We start from the raw sequence: 17,359 nt of genomic DNA on the forward strand, positions 1-17,359 counted from the left end.
CTCCCATAGCATATGGTTTTTCAGGTGGTCACATTTCTCTCAACTCTTCTGAAAGCGTCATTTTGAAAAAGCAATGAAGAAGACTGAACCTCTAAACTTAACCTTCACAATAAATAACAGACAGTGATAGTATAAGAAAAAGCCCTCTATTTTCAGCACATGAGATACCAAGCTTCCTTTATTTCCTCCATGAAAGATTTCTGGTTTACTTTTTATTGTGTTAACTTTTAACACCTTAAGGTAAACATTCATAAATATGCTCCTACTTGCCATTGCTGACATAAGCTGACCAGTAAATCACTGAAGTCAATGGAAACTTCTCCATCCATTTCAAAAGTTTTTGGGTGACGCCTGTTCAACACTATAGAATATGTAGTCTATTTGCTTATCTCTCAATTTACATTATCCATGTTCAAATTATTCATTCCACTACAAAAAGAAATAGGAGGTCTACAATGAATTTAAAATATCTATAAAAAATTATGGAAATCAAGCTGAACTAGAGCCTATAGAGAGAATTAGAAGAAGCGGGGAAAAGGAGGGGGTTTTAACCTCTTTAAGAAGGAATAGGACAGGATACAAACTGGCATAATGCTCAGAAGCAATAATAAGGTAAAGGCAAAAGACAGTGTAGGTGTGGCTTAGAAGACACATTAACACTGTGCCTGTTGTCACCAGTGAGGAGAAGCACACAGGCACTGCAGAGAGAAATGAAAACAACCCCATCCCATTTTATTTTAGGAAAAACTTAAAAGAGCATTAAATATTTTAATTACAGAGGACCTGATTCATCACCCACTCAGAATCGGTACAAACAGCATGTCAAGATGGTAACATTTTAATTTTAAACTGTCACATTACGGATATTTGCTTAGACTGGAGTATGAAAAACCAGGCTTTGATGTATTTACAAAAGACAGTTAAATAGTAGAGCAAGTTTGACAACCACAGACTCATTCAAAGATTGGTAGAATAAAGTGCAAAGCTGCAGAAACACAAGGAGGAGGGAGAGGGGAGGAAATGAATAAAGAACAACATGGAGTTATCAACTGCAAATGAGATGGGATTAACCTATACCAGAATACAGTAAAGCAAATCTTACCATGTCAGAGAATCATCGGCTAAAATGCAGAAAATGGAACTTACTGTAACAATTAAAAGATGGAAAAGAAACTGGCATGGGTAAATGTCAACAGGCATTGCTGTCAGCTGAACTATTGGTCCTTATGAAGTTCAATGACCTATTTAAACACCAGTTACATTTAATATTTTCACTAATTTTATGAAATTTGAATACACTTTCAACACAGAAAAGGCTGAGAATATACACATAGATGTAAAAATTTTAAAAAGGGGAATTGAGGCATTGACAATGACATACAACAGTGGTGGGAAGAAGTGCTGCACTGCCCTGTATGTGGGCACTCATTTTTTTAAAAGACCTACTGAGGCCAATGAAATATTCAAGATGTATGACAGTATCAAAAAGACTGAGTAAGGAAACACATGACTGTCATGGACTCTGCTCTCTCTCTCTCAGTAACTGTACTTATTTAGTTAAAAAGCATAACCTGGACACTCCCTATTCCCAACTGAGATTCAGTCACTACAGCACTGCCAGGCTCCTTGTTTGCCCTCTGCCCCAAGTTTGGTTTTCTGAGCTGCGGAGATCCCTACAGCCAGCTGAGCATCCCTGACCCCAGCTGCCCCAGAGCACTTGGCCCGCATCCCTGTCTCCCTGCATTCTACAGCCACAGTGAAATTACTGCACCCCAAACACAAGCCCCGAACACCTCCTTGTGGCAGCAGCCTGCACAGGGGGTAGGTAGTACAGGTCACTGCCCAGAGGACTCCAACCTTGTTCTGCATTCCAGTATAACAGCCACGCCACCTCACAGAGCTATCAAGGGCTTGATTAGCTTTACTGCTTGAAATATGCAAGACATCATTGCAGCAAAATGAATACCCACTCTCCCTTTTTCACACTGATTACTCAGGATGAACTGTGATATTTCTCAGTGAGCAAGTCTATTTACCAATCACTATTAAATAGTCACTTTTTAAATATTAATTCTGTAATTAATTCCTTGGGAATGGAGGTTTATGACAGCGCGGAACACCTTACAAACAGCAATGATTCTTTTGTATAATACCTTTCTCATGTAAAATGCCATATTTTACCCATTTTATATGTGGGGAGCATGCAATGCAAGATAGTCAAAATGTCCAAGAACTAGTGATTTGTCAGTCTCTTCATGTTGCTATAAGAAGCAGGAACACATTTAAAATTTTAGTTTGGCAAAATATAATCGCACACAGACAAAAAGAACTACATCTAGTATAATTTCCAGTGCTCTGAAGCATCTTGCCTCACCTCCTGCTGCAGCCCCATAAGGATTCAGATCTTTGGGATTTTCTGTGCCACATCTGCCAGTCCCATAGGGACATCTAAGGTAGCCTAGGGCATCAAAACAATACTATATGCTTATGTTCAAGCAACTGAATCTTATTCTCTTTGGTAGAGACTTGGCACAAAAACTTTATATCTGAAATACTGAGTTTGCCACACAAAAAAATTACATCCCTGCTCAGAACAGACTGAGTAGACATACTTGGGTGTGCAAAGCTGAGAAGTCTGCCCAAGCCCAGCATTTCACTGTTAATCTGTTACCGCACCACATAAAACACTCCTAAATTAAAGGACAACCTCACTGGCCTGGGGCCAAGGACTGAAAAAACATTGAGATGGAACTAATTTCTTAGTGCTAGAACTGTCTTTTCTTCCTTGAGTCAAGGGTATGGCACAGCGGTGATGATCATAAGGCGGTTAAGAAATGAATACTTTTATATCTCAGGCTTCAGACCAGCTACTCACACAAGATGCAGGACAACTACCTTCCTCTTTACCCTCCTTGTGCCCCTCCAAACACACTACAACCTTCTCTGGCTGCAGAGGGCAATGACCTCCCCATCTAACAGTTGCATCCTTGCTGGATACAATTTTCTCTTTGTATGACCGTTCCTGTAACTCACTTCTGTCTTTTAATAACAGAGTTACAAAGTGCTTACCTTCTCTTTTAAAATAGAGGCAACCCAGAGAGTATGTGTATTTCACCTCTGTTCTGCACCCACATGGATATTTATATGTCAGTACTACAGATACAGCTCTGACAAGAAAATTACTCAAGTCTTAGTGTCTTCCCAGGTATTAAACAGTAGAGAAAGTTAGCAGACTTAAGGCTGTAATATAAAATTCACAGAAGTCAGCAGGAGGTTTTTGTTACTGAGTAAATGACCTTTGGATCAGGAATTAAAACAGCCCTGAAAGTGGTTGGTGTCCAAATTCTATGACCTTCTATTCATTAAATCACATGTTAGATCATGTACATACTGAGAAGGAGAATTAAAGTGTCTGTTTCAATTTCCCAAAACACTTTTTGGTCCAACTTTTTATTGGAGTAACAACTAGCTTTTTACTGCAAACTTATAGGGTGTCATTTTTTTCATTGCTTATTTATTTCTGAGAACATTAAATAATTTCAGAGAAAAGCAATGGGAAATGGTGAGCTTTCAAGTGGGATTATTAGCACCAATCAGCATATATACTAGAGAGTCTTTAGAAAGAATTATTAGTGGTATGTTGGAGCCAAACAAAATTTCTGAACAAACTTCCTTTTAGCTGTGCATGTAGACTCATGTTAACTTCCATTAATATTAAAATATAAAACAGTAAATTAAAATAATTGAAGAAGGTAAGATTCAGTACCTCAGTAAGATTCAGTAAATTAAAATAATTGAAGAAGGTAAGATTCAGTACCTCAGATATAGTGGATACTATATCCACTATATGAGGATATAGTATCACTTTGATGCCCTAGGATACCTCAGTTGTCCCTGCGGGACTGGCAGATGCGACACCCACAATTCCAGAGACCTGCGTCCTCCCTGGGCTGCAGCAGGAGGTGAAGCAAAATGCTTCAGAACATCTAGTAATTACATCAGATGAAGTTCATTTTTTTGTGTAATTGTATTTTGCCAAACTGAAGTTATAACAGCTAGACGTGTGCAAGGCTACGGGGATATGATGTCATTGGTATCACAGAAGCATGGTGGGATGGCTCCTATGACTGGAGTGTCGGAATGGAAGGTTACAGGCTGTTTAGAGAAGACAGGCCTGGCAGACGGGGAGGCAGTGTTGCTATTTATGCCAGTGATAGTATGGAAAGTATGGAACTCTGTCTGGGGATGGGTCAACAGAGTGTTTGTGGGTCAGGATCAAAGGGAGAACAGTGATGGGGGACATTACGGTGGGGATCTGTTACAGACCACCTGATCAAGAGGACTCTGTGGGTGAAGCGCTCTACAGACAGATAGGAGCAGCCTCACACTTGCAGGTCCTTGTCCCCATGGGGGATTTCAACCATCCTGGTATCTGTTGGAGGGACAGTATGGCCCAGCACAAGCAATCCAGGAGGTTCCTCGATTGTGTGGAAGACAACTTCATCTTTCAAGTAATGGAGGAGCCGAGAAGGAGAGGTGCCATGCTTGACCTCGTGCTCACCAACATGGAAGGGCTGGTTGGAAATGTGATGCTCCAGGGCAGCCTTGGCTGTAACAATCATGAGATCGTCAAGTTCGAGATCCTCAGGACAGTGAGAAGAGCATGCAGCAAGCTCACTGCCCTGGACTTCAAGAGAGCAGACTTTGGCCTCTTCAGGAATCTGCTTAGTAAGGTTCCATGGGATATAGTCTTAGAGGGCAGGGGAGCCCAAGACTGCTGGTTGATATTCAAGGATCACCTGCTACGTGCTCAGGAATGTTGCGTCCCAACTAGGAGGAAGTGCGGCAGGAGGGCCAGGAGACCTCCATGGATGGATAAGGAGCTGCTGAGGAAACTTAGAGGGAAAAAAGAAGCTTATAGAAGGTGGAAGCGAGGACAGGCGGCCTGGGAAGAATACAGGAATGTTGTCCAGGAAGCTAGAGACCAGGTTAGGAAAGCTAAGGCCCAGTTAGAATTAAATCTGGCAAGGGATGTGAAAGGTAACAGGAAAGACTTCTATAGCTACGTAGCAAATAAAAGACAGACTAGGGACAATGTGGGCCCTCTCCGGAAGCTATTGGGAGAACTGGCTACCCTGGATTTGGAGAAGGCTGAGGTTCTTAATGACTTCTTTGCCTCAGTCTTCACTAGCAAATACTCTGACCACACCACCCAAGTCTTGGAAGGTAGATGCAAGACTGTGAGAATGAAGACCTTAGGCCCACCATAGGAGAGGATCAGGTTCGAGACCATCTTGAGAACCTGAACGTGCACAAGTCCATGGGACCTGATGAAATCCATCTGCAGGTCCTGAAGGAGCTGGCAAATGCAGTTGCTAAGATACTGTCCATCATATTTGAAAAATCCTGGCAGTCAGGTGAGGTTCCCGATGACTGGAAAAGGGGTAATATAACTGCCATTTCCAAGAAGGGGAAGGTGGAAGACCCAGGAAACTACAGACCAGTCAGTCTCACCTCTGTGCCTGGAAAAATCTTGGAGCAAATTCTCCTGGAAAGCATGCTAAGGCACATGAAAAACGATGAGGTGGTTGGTGACAGCCAACGTGGCTTCACTAAGGGGAAATCCTGCCTGACCAATTTGGTGGCCTTCTATGATGGGGCTACAGAACTGATGGACAGCGACAGAGCAGTTGACATCATCTACCTGGGCTCATGCAAAGCGTTCGACACTGTCCTGCACGACATCCTTGTCTCTAAATTGGAGAGACATCAATTTGATAGATGGACCACTCAGTGAATAAAGAACTGGCTCGATGGCCGCACGCAAAGAGTTGTGGTAAACGGCTCGATGTCCAGTTGGAAACCCGTAACGAGTGGTGTCCCTCAGGGATCAGTGTTGGGACCGGTCCTGGTCAACATCTTTGTCGGTGACATGGACAGTGGGATTGAGTGCGCCCTCAGCAAGTTTGCCGACGACACCAAGCTGTGTGGTTCGGTTGATACGCTGGAGGGAAGGGATGCCATCCAGAGGGACCTTGACACGCTTGTGAGGTGGGCCAATGCCAACCTTATGAAGTTTAACCAAGCCAAGTGTAAGGTCCTACACCTGGGTCAGGGCAATCCCAGGCACAGCTACAGGTTGGGTGGAGAAGAGATTCAGAGCAGCCCTGCAGAGAAGGACTTGGGGGTGTTGGTTGATGAGAAGCTGAACATGAGCCGACTTCAGTGTGTGCTTGCAGCCCAGAAAGCCAACCATATCCTGGGCTGCATCAAAAGAAGCGTGACCAGCAGGTCGAAGGAGGTGATCCTGCCCCTCTACTCTGCTCTCGTGAGACCTCACTTGGAGTATTGGGTACAGTTCTGGGGTCCTCAGCATAAAAAGGTCATGGAGCTGTTGGAGCAAGTCCAGAGGAGGGCCACAAGGATAATCAGGGAGCTGGAGCACCTCCCGTATGAAGACAGGCTAAGAAAGTTGGGGCTGTTCAGCCTGCAGAAGAGAAGGCTGCGTGGAGACCTCATAGCAGCCTTCCAGTATCTGAAGGGGGCCTATAAGGATGCTGGGGAGGGTCTCTTCATTAGGGGCTGTAGTGGTAGGACAAGGGGTAATGACTTCAAACTTCAACAGGGGAGGTTTAGATTAGATATAAGGAAGAAGTTCTTTACAGTGAGGATGGTGAGTCACTGGTATGGGTTGCCCAAGGAAGTTGTGAATGCTCCATCCCTGGCAGTGTTCAAGGCCAGGTTGGACAGAGCCTTGGACCACGTAGTTTAGGGCAAGGTGTCCCTGTCCACGGCAGGGAGGTTCGAACTAGATGATTTTAAGGTCCTTTCCAACCGTAACTATTCTGATTCTATGATTCTATGACAAGATTTCAATTTAAAGATATAGATTAAAAAAAAATAAGAAAAAAATCTCACTTTGATTTGACATTTACTTTAAGTTTAAAGAATCCCTCAAAATACTAATTGAGAATATATCTCCTGATTTTTCTTTTTGACAGTGGTTTCAAAAGAAAAGTACGAAACATAAGTCTAGAAAATACACCTTACTACTTAATACAATGACTGCATGCTACCCTGTGGTGCTTGACCAATTTACCATAGCATTAATATCCACTTTTTAAAGGACAAATTTACATATTAGGACATGAATTTGAAATAATGAGTGACTTTACAAAGGACCATGGAAATTAAAACTGAAATGTTAATCATCCAGAACCTTCAAAAGGTTTAAATGGTGGTAATCTCCCCAGCATGTAAAGCACACTGGGAAGGAAGTCAGGTCGAATCATTTTAGATTTGTTGCTTAATAACAGATCCGTACATATTATCAGATACTCAAGCACTAAGGAGACAGGCAAATCTGAAACTTTACTTGCTTATAAACTTCTGAAGCAGAGTCCAACTAACAGGGTAAGATGAGGTTCATCGGAAGGCACTGCCAGTTATTAGGTCCACTACAGTAAGTGAAAAAGTCCACGTTTTCTAGTCTGACAAAGAAGCAAAAGGTCAAACCTTAACTATATAGACAGTATAAACAAATGCTCTAAGTTCAGTTGCATGTGTTAACTATGTTTCAGTGGATCCGGAGAAAACAGTCTGACATATTATAAGCGACTGCTCTCACCTTCCATGATATTTTGAAGTCTTTCTTTACTTTAGACCTGCTGAAGGTCATCTTTCCATGAAATCTTGTCTACTGGTTTTCCAGCTGACCTAATCAAACAAAGTACTGCTACACAGAAATCGTTTCTTCTCAGAAGTTAGGTGGGCACTGTTTTGGCTGTCTACAAGAAAGTAGTCCTCACTGATAATAAACTTTCATCCAAACTTTAGTTGCTCTGTCAGTAAGTCTGTTGATCAGCAATAGGTCTAAAAATAAATATATATATATCTCCATAACACTCTTTCTTCTATAATCACATTTCCACTTCCGCATTCAGACAAATCCACTCCTGCAGGACGCTCTCCTTCCAAATGCATATTTGGAACATTTGAATATTACATATGACAAATCAGCCATGTGTTGTTCCTAAGACTTCAGGAATTGAAGTCTCACAGCACAACTTTAATGGGCTAAAACTCATTTGCAAATACAAAGATTCACAGCTGTTTTCCCATGCATTACTTAATGAGTTCTGTACAGAAAAAGAATGAATAGATAGCTTTGTGTTTGTCTGTGGCAACCAATAAAAAGTTGATTTATAATCTCCATTAAATACATAATCTCAGCTAGTCCACAGTAGACATCAGCAATATAAGTCGTTTAATATCCCCATTACAAATATGTCAACACTCACTGCACCCACTAACAGGGCTGGTGTAACAGAGTAGACCTTCTCTCCCTATGGGTACTATTGAGCTAGGAATATGCAACAGCCTAGGGGGTCCTGGCAGTGTTTCTGTACCCGTCAGCACCAGCAAGGCCGCGTATCTCTGGCCTCGTAGCTGCACAGCAGCTTCCCTTGGCTGCATCAACTATTGGGTGAGGTGAGCTACAAGCCCTTGATCAGCTTGTAATTACGTGCAAGTGCCTTGATAAACGACATGGAAATTGCTTCAGCAATAAGAAACTCTGTTCCCTATGTGTTACTGTGAAAAGATGAAGGAAATTTCCCATCGCTAGATAAGAGAGGAGTCCAGAGAATACTTTAAAAAGGATTGCCACTTGCAAAATCACTACCTCAAGTAATTCTTAACTGGCATCTCTGGTACCAGTTTGCAGGAAGTGCAGGCAGATTTCCACCCAGATACACATAATCAATCCAAACTCAGAAAGGCATACAAACACCTGCTGGCATCAGTGATTACCTGAATAAGTGCTCAAACATTTTCTTGTTCTGTTTCTTAATTTAAGACTGTATTTAGAAGTTCCTTTCTTTGCAAGGGTGTTTTTCTGAGCTTACCCCCTTATGCATTTGAGCAGCCATTACAAGCACTACTGTGTCTCCTGTATCCTTAGCAGAATCATTCTGAAAAGGCCCTAGCCTTTAACTCACATATTTGGGCATACAGTTTAGTTAAAGTCTTTGAACTCAGGTTTAAGAGCCTTAGAAATCCCTCTTCAAAAGTTCAACATGAATACACTGAGATCTTTCCATTGTAAATGGTTATACAATTCTGCATACACTTAGTATTTCAAACTGTGTTCCTTGTTGAACTTCATGAAGTTCCTGTCAGCTCATTTCCTCAGGCTGCCAAGGTCCTCCTGGATGGCAGCACAATCCTCTGGCATATCAGCTACACCTCCTAGTTTGGCATCCTCTGAAAACTTGCTGAAGCTAAACTCTGCACCATTGTCCAGGCCATTAATGAAGAAACTGAACAGGATTAGACCCAGTATTGACCTCTGGGGTACATCACCAGATACTGGCCTCCAACTAGACTTTGTTATATTTCAAGAATATAACTAGACAGAATGAAGATGTTACATTTTTCTATTCTACACAGCCAGACGTTTGAAATTATCACAAACAGGACTTTGGGGATTCGAGGGATTCTGGAAACTGCTAAAGTAGTGGATGTTTTTGTCCTGCTCTATTGGAAGCTACAAATACCTTTTTATATTTGGTAAACAGCAAGCATCCATGAGGCATAAGCTGCTTTCATTTCCAAGATACTTCATGCAGTTCGCCTGTCTAATGCTATGAGAACTCTCAGTTCTATATTCTGAAATACATTCTCACCTCATATCTTGAAAGATAAATATCACTATCATGGCTCAAAGGGAAGATAAGTGTATGGAACAAAAGACCTCAGAAAAATATGAGGAAACCAGTTGATTCATACTTTGTTACCATGCTAATGTGCAAGATTCATTTCAAGAGCATCTCCAAAAGACCATTTTGCCATTGGTGTCCAGCTGCAGGCTGCAGGTCCCCAGAGCAATTCTGAATTGCTTTCTTTTCTCATCTATAATTTACTGACAGCTTTTAAGAAATCCTTGAATCTGAGTCAAGAGTCTCAGGAAGAAGGTTCAGTTAAAAAAAGAAAGAAAAACAAGGGGGGAAAAAACACACTAAAAATGAAGCTTTGACAAGTAAAATCAAAGCTTAGTTTTCAGAAGAGCCTTCAACTGCATAGGCTGTACAACTACATATTCCATCACTGTCTATTTTAGTGCAGTGAAGGAGTGCTTCTAGAAGAACTTGGTGAAGGAAAAGGAAACATTCCCATGTAATTTTTCCTATATACACAACTATTTATCACTTCAAACGTAATTTTTAAGAAGTCTTGTAAAGAAAATTAGTTTGACACAGTAGCTACAGAAGTTCTTAGTCTGATTTTGGAAAAGAAAAAGAAAAAATCACAACTATTCCTTAGCAAGGTCCACTTGTGCAAAGAAAAACTAACTTGAAAGGGAACTATAGCAGAGATTTTCTTTACTAGACATATAGCACAGTGTCTACAAAGTTCATTAGTCCTTTCCCTAATTTAGCTCATTTTACTGTAGGAATTTATATAAATATTAGCAACAGAATCTCTTTGCTAAAATAATCAGTTGTTGAGGGAGGACAGTTTGGCCAGCATCACCATGTGTCACAGACTTATTTCCACCTAACTCCTATCTCAAAAACAGGTAATATCTAGCCGGACATGCATTAAAGCTGCTCAAATTCCCTCAGAAAAGTGGGATGTAAAACTGTAATTCATGTTGAATCAATGACAAAGACAAGAATCAATTAATGAAGTTTGTAACTGTAACCACTTACACAACAGCTTTGCAATGTGACAGATTCTAAATATATTTAAAGAAAAACTGAAGAAAATCTAGACAAAAACAGCGTGTCACCTAAAGACAAATTCTGAGTGGTTTCTGGTGTATTTTGTTTTGCATTTCTTTAAGTATTTACCCAGCATGGGGTTACCCTTAAGAGCTGTTAAGTCTTAACCCAGTGTTTTCTCTTCAAGAAGCCACTTCCCATCTCTGTTGCTGCTCCCTCCTGTACCTTGTATTGCTTGATTACACTTTTTAAAACAGGATGACCAAAAGTAGCTGCAACAGTCAAGAGATGGACACAACAGGAATTTTAAAGTTTTTCTGTTTGCTCTACCTTTTTATTTCCCTCTCCCCAAAACACAGCAGTAGTAGGGATTATTCAGAAAGTGTTGCCCTATTAATTTTCAGGATGCAAGCAAAGCAAAGTTTTTAGGACAACACACCATCGACTATGAAACTGTGCAATAGTTAAACAAGCTTGTGGGTGCATGACCTAGAAACACTTGAAGTGTATAAAACATGGTTTCCAAAGTAAACACAATCTATTTTTCTATTGGCCTACCCATGGCTAACAGCTGTTCTGGTCAGAGAAGCAGCCAGAGCCAGGGAGCCACTGGGGACAACTCCAGGGGAAACAACTCCATCTTGGTAAAACCTTATACATTGTGCATGGGAAATGAGGCTCAAAGCAGAAGTCTGAAGAAAAGATGGCAATAGACAACAATTCCATTGTGAAATATTTTTTCCTCTCCTTTCTCATATCTGTATACACATGAAAGAAATACTGAGACTCAATGTATGAAAAATATGAACACAGTAACTAAGGCAAATGTATCCATAAACTAAATCCTCAGTCATTTAAAGAAAGATTAAAAGCCACCTGCACTAAGTAAGCTGAAGCAATAGAACAGGTAGCCTGGTGGCCTACAACATGTAAAAGACATTACTATCCTAATGAAAACCTTTGGAGCCGGACATTACGTATAGGAGGAACTAGGCAAGTTAGTTACAAAGAGATACCTAAGGATACATGGAATATGCCAGAATGAGGCCAGACAATAATTCCCCCAAGACACTAAGCATAACTTTGAACTTTCAAAACTGAAATTGACAATGCACTGACCTTTGCTTTGCAGGGAGCAACCTGTCAGAAAGATGGGATGGATGATTAAAAAGCAGAATCACAGAAACAGAGAGAATGGAAACACCTGAAGGTTGTTTCTGTTTGTAGAAGTGATGAATTTGAAACCATTCCTCCATATCTTAATATCTGTTTTTCCCTTCAGTCAGATGTATGGAAAGCTGCACATGCTACACAGCAAAAAATGCCCCAAATGAAATCATCTTGTAGCCAGTAGCAATAATTCAGTGCCCACATTACAGCAGATAACATCACTGCACACCTGTGGGCCAGCACCTAGTTGTCGTCTACAGTTGCCATGGCTTCCAGAAGAATTAAGGGCTCTGGCTTACAGCAGACTAAACCAAGCAGCTAGTGCATGAAAATGAGCACAGTACTCTCAGCAGTCAGCATGCTGGAGAGAAGCAGGTCGCCAGCACACAAAGTCATGCTCTATAGTCTGATCACCAGCCAGCTTTACCATTGTGCAATTTCCCAAACCTAAAGGGAGACACATTAGATGTGGTTTTCCACAGACTACGTCCTACAAGAATCAGAATCTTGGAAAAAAAAAAAAAAAGAAAAAGAAAAAAGAAGCATTGCTAGAATTTGTTGGATGAGAGGGAGTTAAGACAGAAGAAAGAAAGTAAGACTATCAAACCGCAGCAGCAGTGGTGGTTTGTCATGACTGCAGCTTTTCTCCTTCGGATAATCACTCTTGGTAAGCATTGCATGATAACGGAACACCTTCTTCAGACTCAATACTCTAAAATTAGTACCTTTGGAGACAAATAGAATAAAAGACTATATATTCAGAATCCAAAAGAATGCCTTTGTTTGGGCTTTACAGTCATTAGATTTTTCATCTGTTCTTTCATACTTCATAATTCATCTGTAATTTTAAAATTGGATGTAGTACTCTTCTCTGTTCGTGTCAATATGACATGACACAGGAAAAAATAATTAAATGCATTTCTGTAATGTTTCAGCAAAAACATTTCTAGAAAAAACAGGAAATAAGTATTTGATAAAATTCTGGTTTTAAAAGTATAATTTCATCTGGGTTATCTACATAATTTTGTTCTTATGGGTTCAATTTTAAACCCAGAATTATTACAGATAAAGGTGCCTAGGGCAAGAAAGAGTTTAAAGAGTTTGTTTTACCACAGACGTATAACCTTAAACACAAAGATCACAAGCGATGGGGGAGGAGAAAGGAAGCACCCCGACAATATGTGGGGAAAAAAACCCCAAGATATTAAGGAATAAATAACAGTTAACCAAAAGAATAATGAGAGTAAATTGGCAAAACTGGCATGAAAAAGGTATTAGAATTATATGAGAAGACTGTCAACCCTCAGCACTTCCAGTAGAAAGCTTGGGAAGGCTGAAGGAACAGGAGACGGCCAAACAGCCTTAAGACAGTAACACAGCCAAAGCCGAGCATTGGCCCCCAGCACTGAACCTGGGGTTGCTCACATTCCTCCTGCTTCACCTGGGCTGGCCTTCATAAATAAAAGATTGCTAAAAAATCACTTTGGGGCTGCTTAAGCTACTTGACAGAAAAAGCAGTAAGGACTTTCTGAATTGCCTTAAGTAACACTCAGTGCTTTGGAACTATTTTTATCACACTTGAATGTTTAAAAGAACACTGTTGCATTCCACACTGGAGGAAGTTATTAATTAGCTTGTTAATAAATGCTTGTAAGGCTATGCCCAACAGCCAATGTAAACACTTTCTTTTTCTGTGGAGAGACTTCCACAGAACCACTGAAGGCAACAACCTCATATAATCCAGATAAATGCATCAAGCTTCAATTTAAAAGTTAAATTTTCTGCTCAAGCTACTTCAGCCGGGAGTCTGTTCCAAACATCACTCTGCTGAATTTCAGCATGCAATTACTTACAGAACATTTATAAAAAGTTATCCTTGTAGCAATATTGCCCTTGAGATTAAGCCACTCTGTTTCTTCTGTAATTCTTATTTCTTGTGTTAAGATGGTGCATTCAGTTCCCCTCCCTTCCCTCTGTTTACTTGGCCACACAAGCAATGTTTCTGTCACCTCCTCTTATAAGACAGGACCTCAGCCATACCTGCAGCCCTCCCCATGTCCATTCATGTTCCAAAGAGCCTCTTCCAGCAAGATGCACAACATGGTCTTTGCTCTTCCTTTCTTCAAAACCATCACTGCTTAGATACTACGGTTAATAATCTCTTAGATACAAGTAATAGACACATGACAGAGCTCAGGAGGAAGCTGTTATGAAACCATGAGAGAAGACAAGTATATGTAACTAGTATTATCTACAACAAATTCTCATAGAGACAACCAACCACAGAGTAACAAAAGAATACTCTGTGAGGTTTTATGCCAAAATCATTAAAAGGCTGAACATTGTTAGACACACTTAACAAAGGTGTCTTCCACATCCTAGTGCAAGCAGTTGTGCAGAATAGCAATCAATGGCGATAAGCTCCTACTGATCACAACTTTCCTGTTTATTTGCTTTAAATTATTTATGAATTTTACAAAGGTAGAATTATACCACACATTGGCATATTAGAGAATGGTTTAAGTTTAATGCAAGTGACCTCAGGCTTCTGAGGAAAGCAAGAGTTTGCTTTCCAGTTATAGATTAAATCAGTAACACAACATGCATAGCTGTCTCCAAAATATGGTGGCTGTGGATCTGGAATACTGGCCTCACTTCAAATGCAACAAAGATTTCTCCAACAGAAGGGAGAAAAAATAACATGGGAATTATAAAAAGCTTTTAGATCATTAGTGAAAAGAAGCCATGAAAACAGAGAGAAGTCTGCAACTAGAAAATAACCTGCAAATGTCTTGAACCTCCTTTTGAACTTGCTTGAACAAAGTGATAGAAATTTGAGCAAAGTATTTGCTGGGGAAGGGAAAGGGGAAAGTGTTGGAAGGACTAAAGAACTCAGTAGAAGGACACTATTTTTGCCACCTTCCAGCTTCAACAGAAGTGAAATTATCACACATATCCTCTGCAGGAATGTGCCCTGGCAGTGGCTGCTGTTCCTGGTGCAAACCTCCCACTGACTTCAATGAGAACCACACAAACCTAGGAAAGAAGATCCTGGCTTGACTGAAACCAACAGAAATTTCAATACAACCTTCAAAGAGGGATAAGACTGCAAAAGGGAATCATATTTCAAACAGCCTGAGTTATCCCCTCAGTGCTAAATTTTATTAATATATTAAATGGAAAATACACCTACATACCCAGCTGGAAAATTCAAACTGGCTCCAGTAATTTTGCTGGAAATACATTAATTCACACCAGACAAAACTTTTCTTCTTTGACATGCTGATGTGATGCTAGCCATCCTGAGAAGAACTAATTCTACAGATGAAGTGTAGTTTTTCTTATGTAAATTAACAGCTATCTTTAACGGTGTAATATTAATTAACTGCATACTAAAGCAGGTTGCAAAAGCAGAATAGCAACCTCCATAATTTGGTAGTGACAACAGTTGGGAGGAAGGGAAGGGAAGAAGAGGAATAAAATGAGCAAGAATGAGCTGAAACAAAGGAATAAGTATTTCCCATGCAAAATATCCCAAAGACCTACAGGAAAATAAGAATTTTCGTGACACCTCACCTTTAAAAGCGTATACATGTTTCGAAAAAAGCCAACAAAATCCAAAAAAACCTGCTACAACAGGGGCTGACATACATTCTAAGCACTCAAATCAGCCTCTTGACATTTAATTCCCTTGTTTGTAACAGACTAGCTTTCCAAGTAAGAAAACAAGACATCCATAGAAGCTACACAATGAAGGTCAGTGAAAGCAACTTGAAGTTTTTTCCTAAAATCTGTTGATTTGAGGGGGGGACTAAACTGTCCTTCAATAAAGAGTAAATGGAATCAAACCATTTGCCTTCAGGAGAGCTGAACAAAGTAAGTGAGCCCAAGGGTAAAGGTACAGAATATGAGCTGGTCAGACGAAAATAAAAGTGTCAGGGGGGGTGGTATCATGTATTTACGAAGGAGTTGAATTTGGATGGACACAGGAGGACAAGCTCTCCTCACTTTTCTACTGTTTACTACTTTCAGTGGCTGTCAGAAGGGATTCTTAGTTTGGGTTTCATTGTGAAAGGATTGATACCAATGCTTCCTCCACACCGCCTTGATGATTCATCTTTGGATGAAAATTATTTCTAAGTGTCAGCCTGAATAAACCTCGACTTCATTTATTTAGAGTAATGACGACATCCAGTGGCCACCAAGTTAATCTCAACCTATGACAGCAAGGGTCTTAATCAGAATAGATGATCTCTTTCTGTAAAGGTATAGATTAACTCTGCTTTTCCACCTCCTAGTCTAAAATTAGGAGTGCATTTCAAGGAACACTATGATCATTGAGCAAGTGTCCTCCAATTCAGGTCCTCATACAAACTCTAACCAAGCCTTTTTCAGTTCTATCTCATATTGAAAAGTCACAAATGGAAACTGCAAAAACTCTTAAGTACTTCCATGGTACTCAAAGAAACTGAAAACCAGCAAAAATAAATGTACATCAAGAAAGTGGAGGATGTGGAGTAAACCTGCATATGCACACACACAAGCTGCTCAACCTGTTAAAACTGGTTGCCAGGTCTCCCAAACTCAGTCATATGTACAGGCTTTTAAAAGACATAGAAGAAAGCACTTTTTAAAGTCCTTCAGAACAAAACCCCAATTTTTCTGTTTTCCACTTTTGTATGGAACTCAGCCAAAAGATGACAATATAACATTTTAAGCATGCTTGTATTTTTTCACAGAAAACATCTGTTAAATACGTACTTGCCCAAATATTTCTGGCAGCCCCAAAACTTGACCAGAGAAAACACCAATACAGATGAAAATTGCTGTGACCTGACCCAATGAACCACGTATTTCCTTAGGAGATATTTCACTCAAATACATGGGAAGAGCACTCAGAGAAATGCCTATGAAGGAATGAAAAAAACATGTATTAAGTCAAATCACCATTTCATTATGCCAGGTACAAAACAAACAGCTGCTAAAAGGAGTTCAAGTGCTAATCTGCTCACAAAAGCGGCATAAAAATATGCAAAGAACAGAATTTTATCTGTCCACAGACAGTGTGAATTATCTTCTCTGAATGTCTAATTGCTCTTGCACAATTTAATAACCATGGGATTGATTATCTGTTACAGATCTACAGTGATGTGCGTAGGCTGCTATTTGATGAGAAACACCAAAGGTTACTTGGAGATGAGAATCACGGGGAGAATGGATTTTATGTTTTAAATTTGCTCATCCCAAAACAAGCAAAACCACTTTAGCGCTGGTGTAGGTAAGGAAAATAAAAACAATAATGCATCAGGCAGAGAGAGCAGACACTGTCAGATGAAGTATTTTTACTGAAAATGTTATTAGCAGATGTTCTTCTCAATAGAGGCTTGCAACTGCGATGAGTTCTTAATAGCAGGCATAAAAGAAGGATGAGAATGCTGCTCAAAGCCAGGAGAAAACAAGTGCAT

General features: G+C 40.2%; 1 protein-coding gene across 2 annotated transcripts in view; it reads right to left on the reverse strand.

The window, feature by feature from the left end:
- The window catches only part of SLC2A9 (solute carrier family 2 member 9), a 109,212-nt gene that overhangs the window by 66,733 nt on the left and 25,120 nt on the right, over positions 1–17,359 (reverse strand). For both annotated transcript variants that reach the window (XM_030492846.1, XM_030492845.1), the window contains one exon: positions 16,656–16,801. In XM_030492846.1, coding sequence (XP_030348706.1) covers positions 16,656–16,801 — 146 coding nt within the window. The remainder of the gene's footprint in view (positions 1–16,655; positions 16,802–17,359) is intronic.

This window comes from Strigops habroptila, chromosome 7, assembly GCF_004027225.2.
Source record: "Strigops habroptila isolate Jane chromosome 7, bStrHab1.2.pri, whole genome shotgun sequence".
NCBI classification, from domain to species: domain Eukaryota; kingdom Metazoa; phylum Chordata; class Aves; order Psittaciformes; family Psittacidae; genus Strigops; species Strigops habroptila.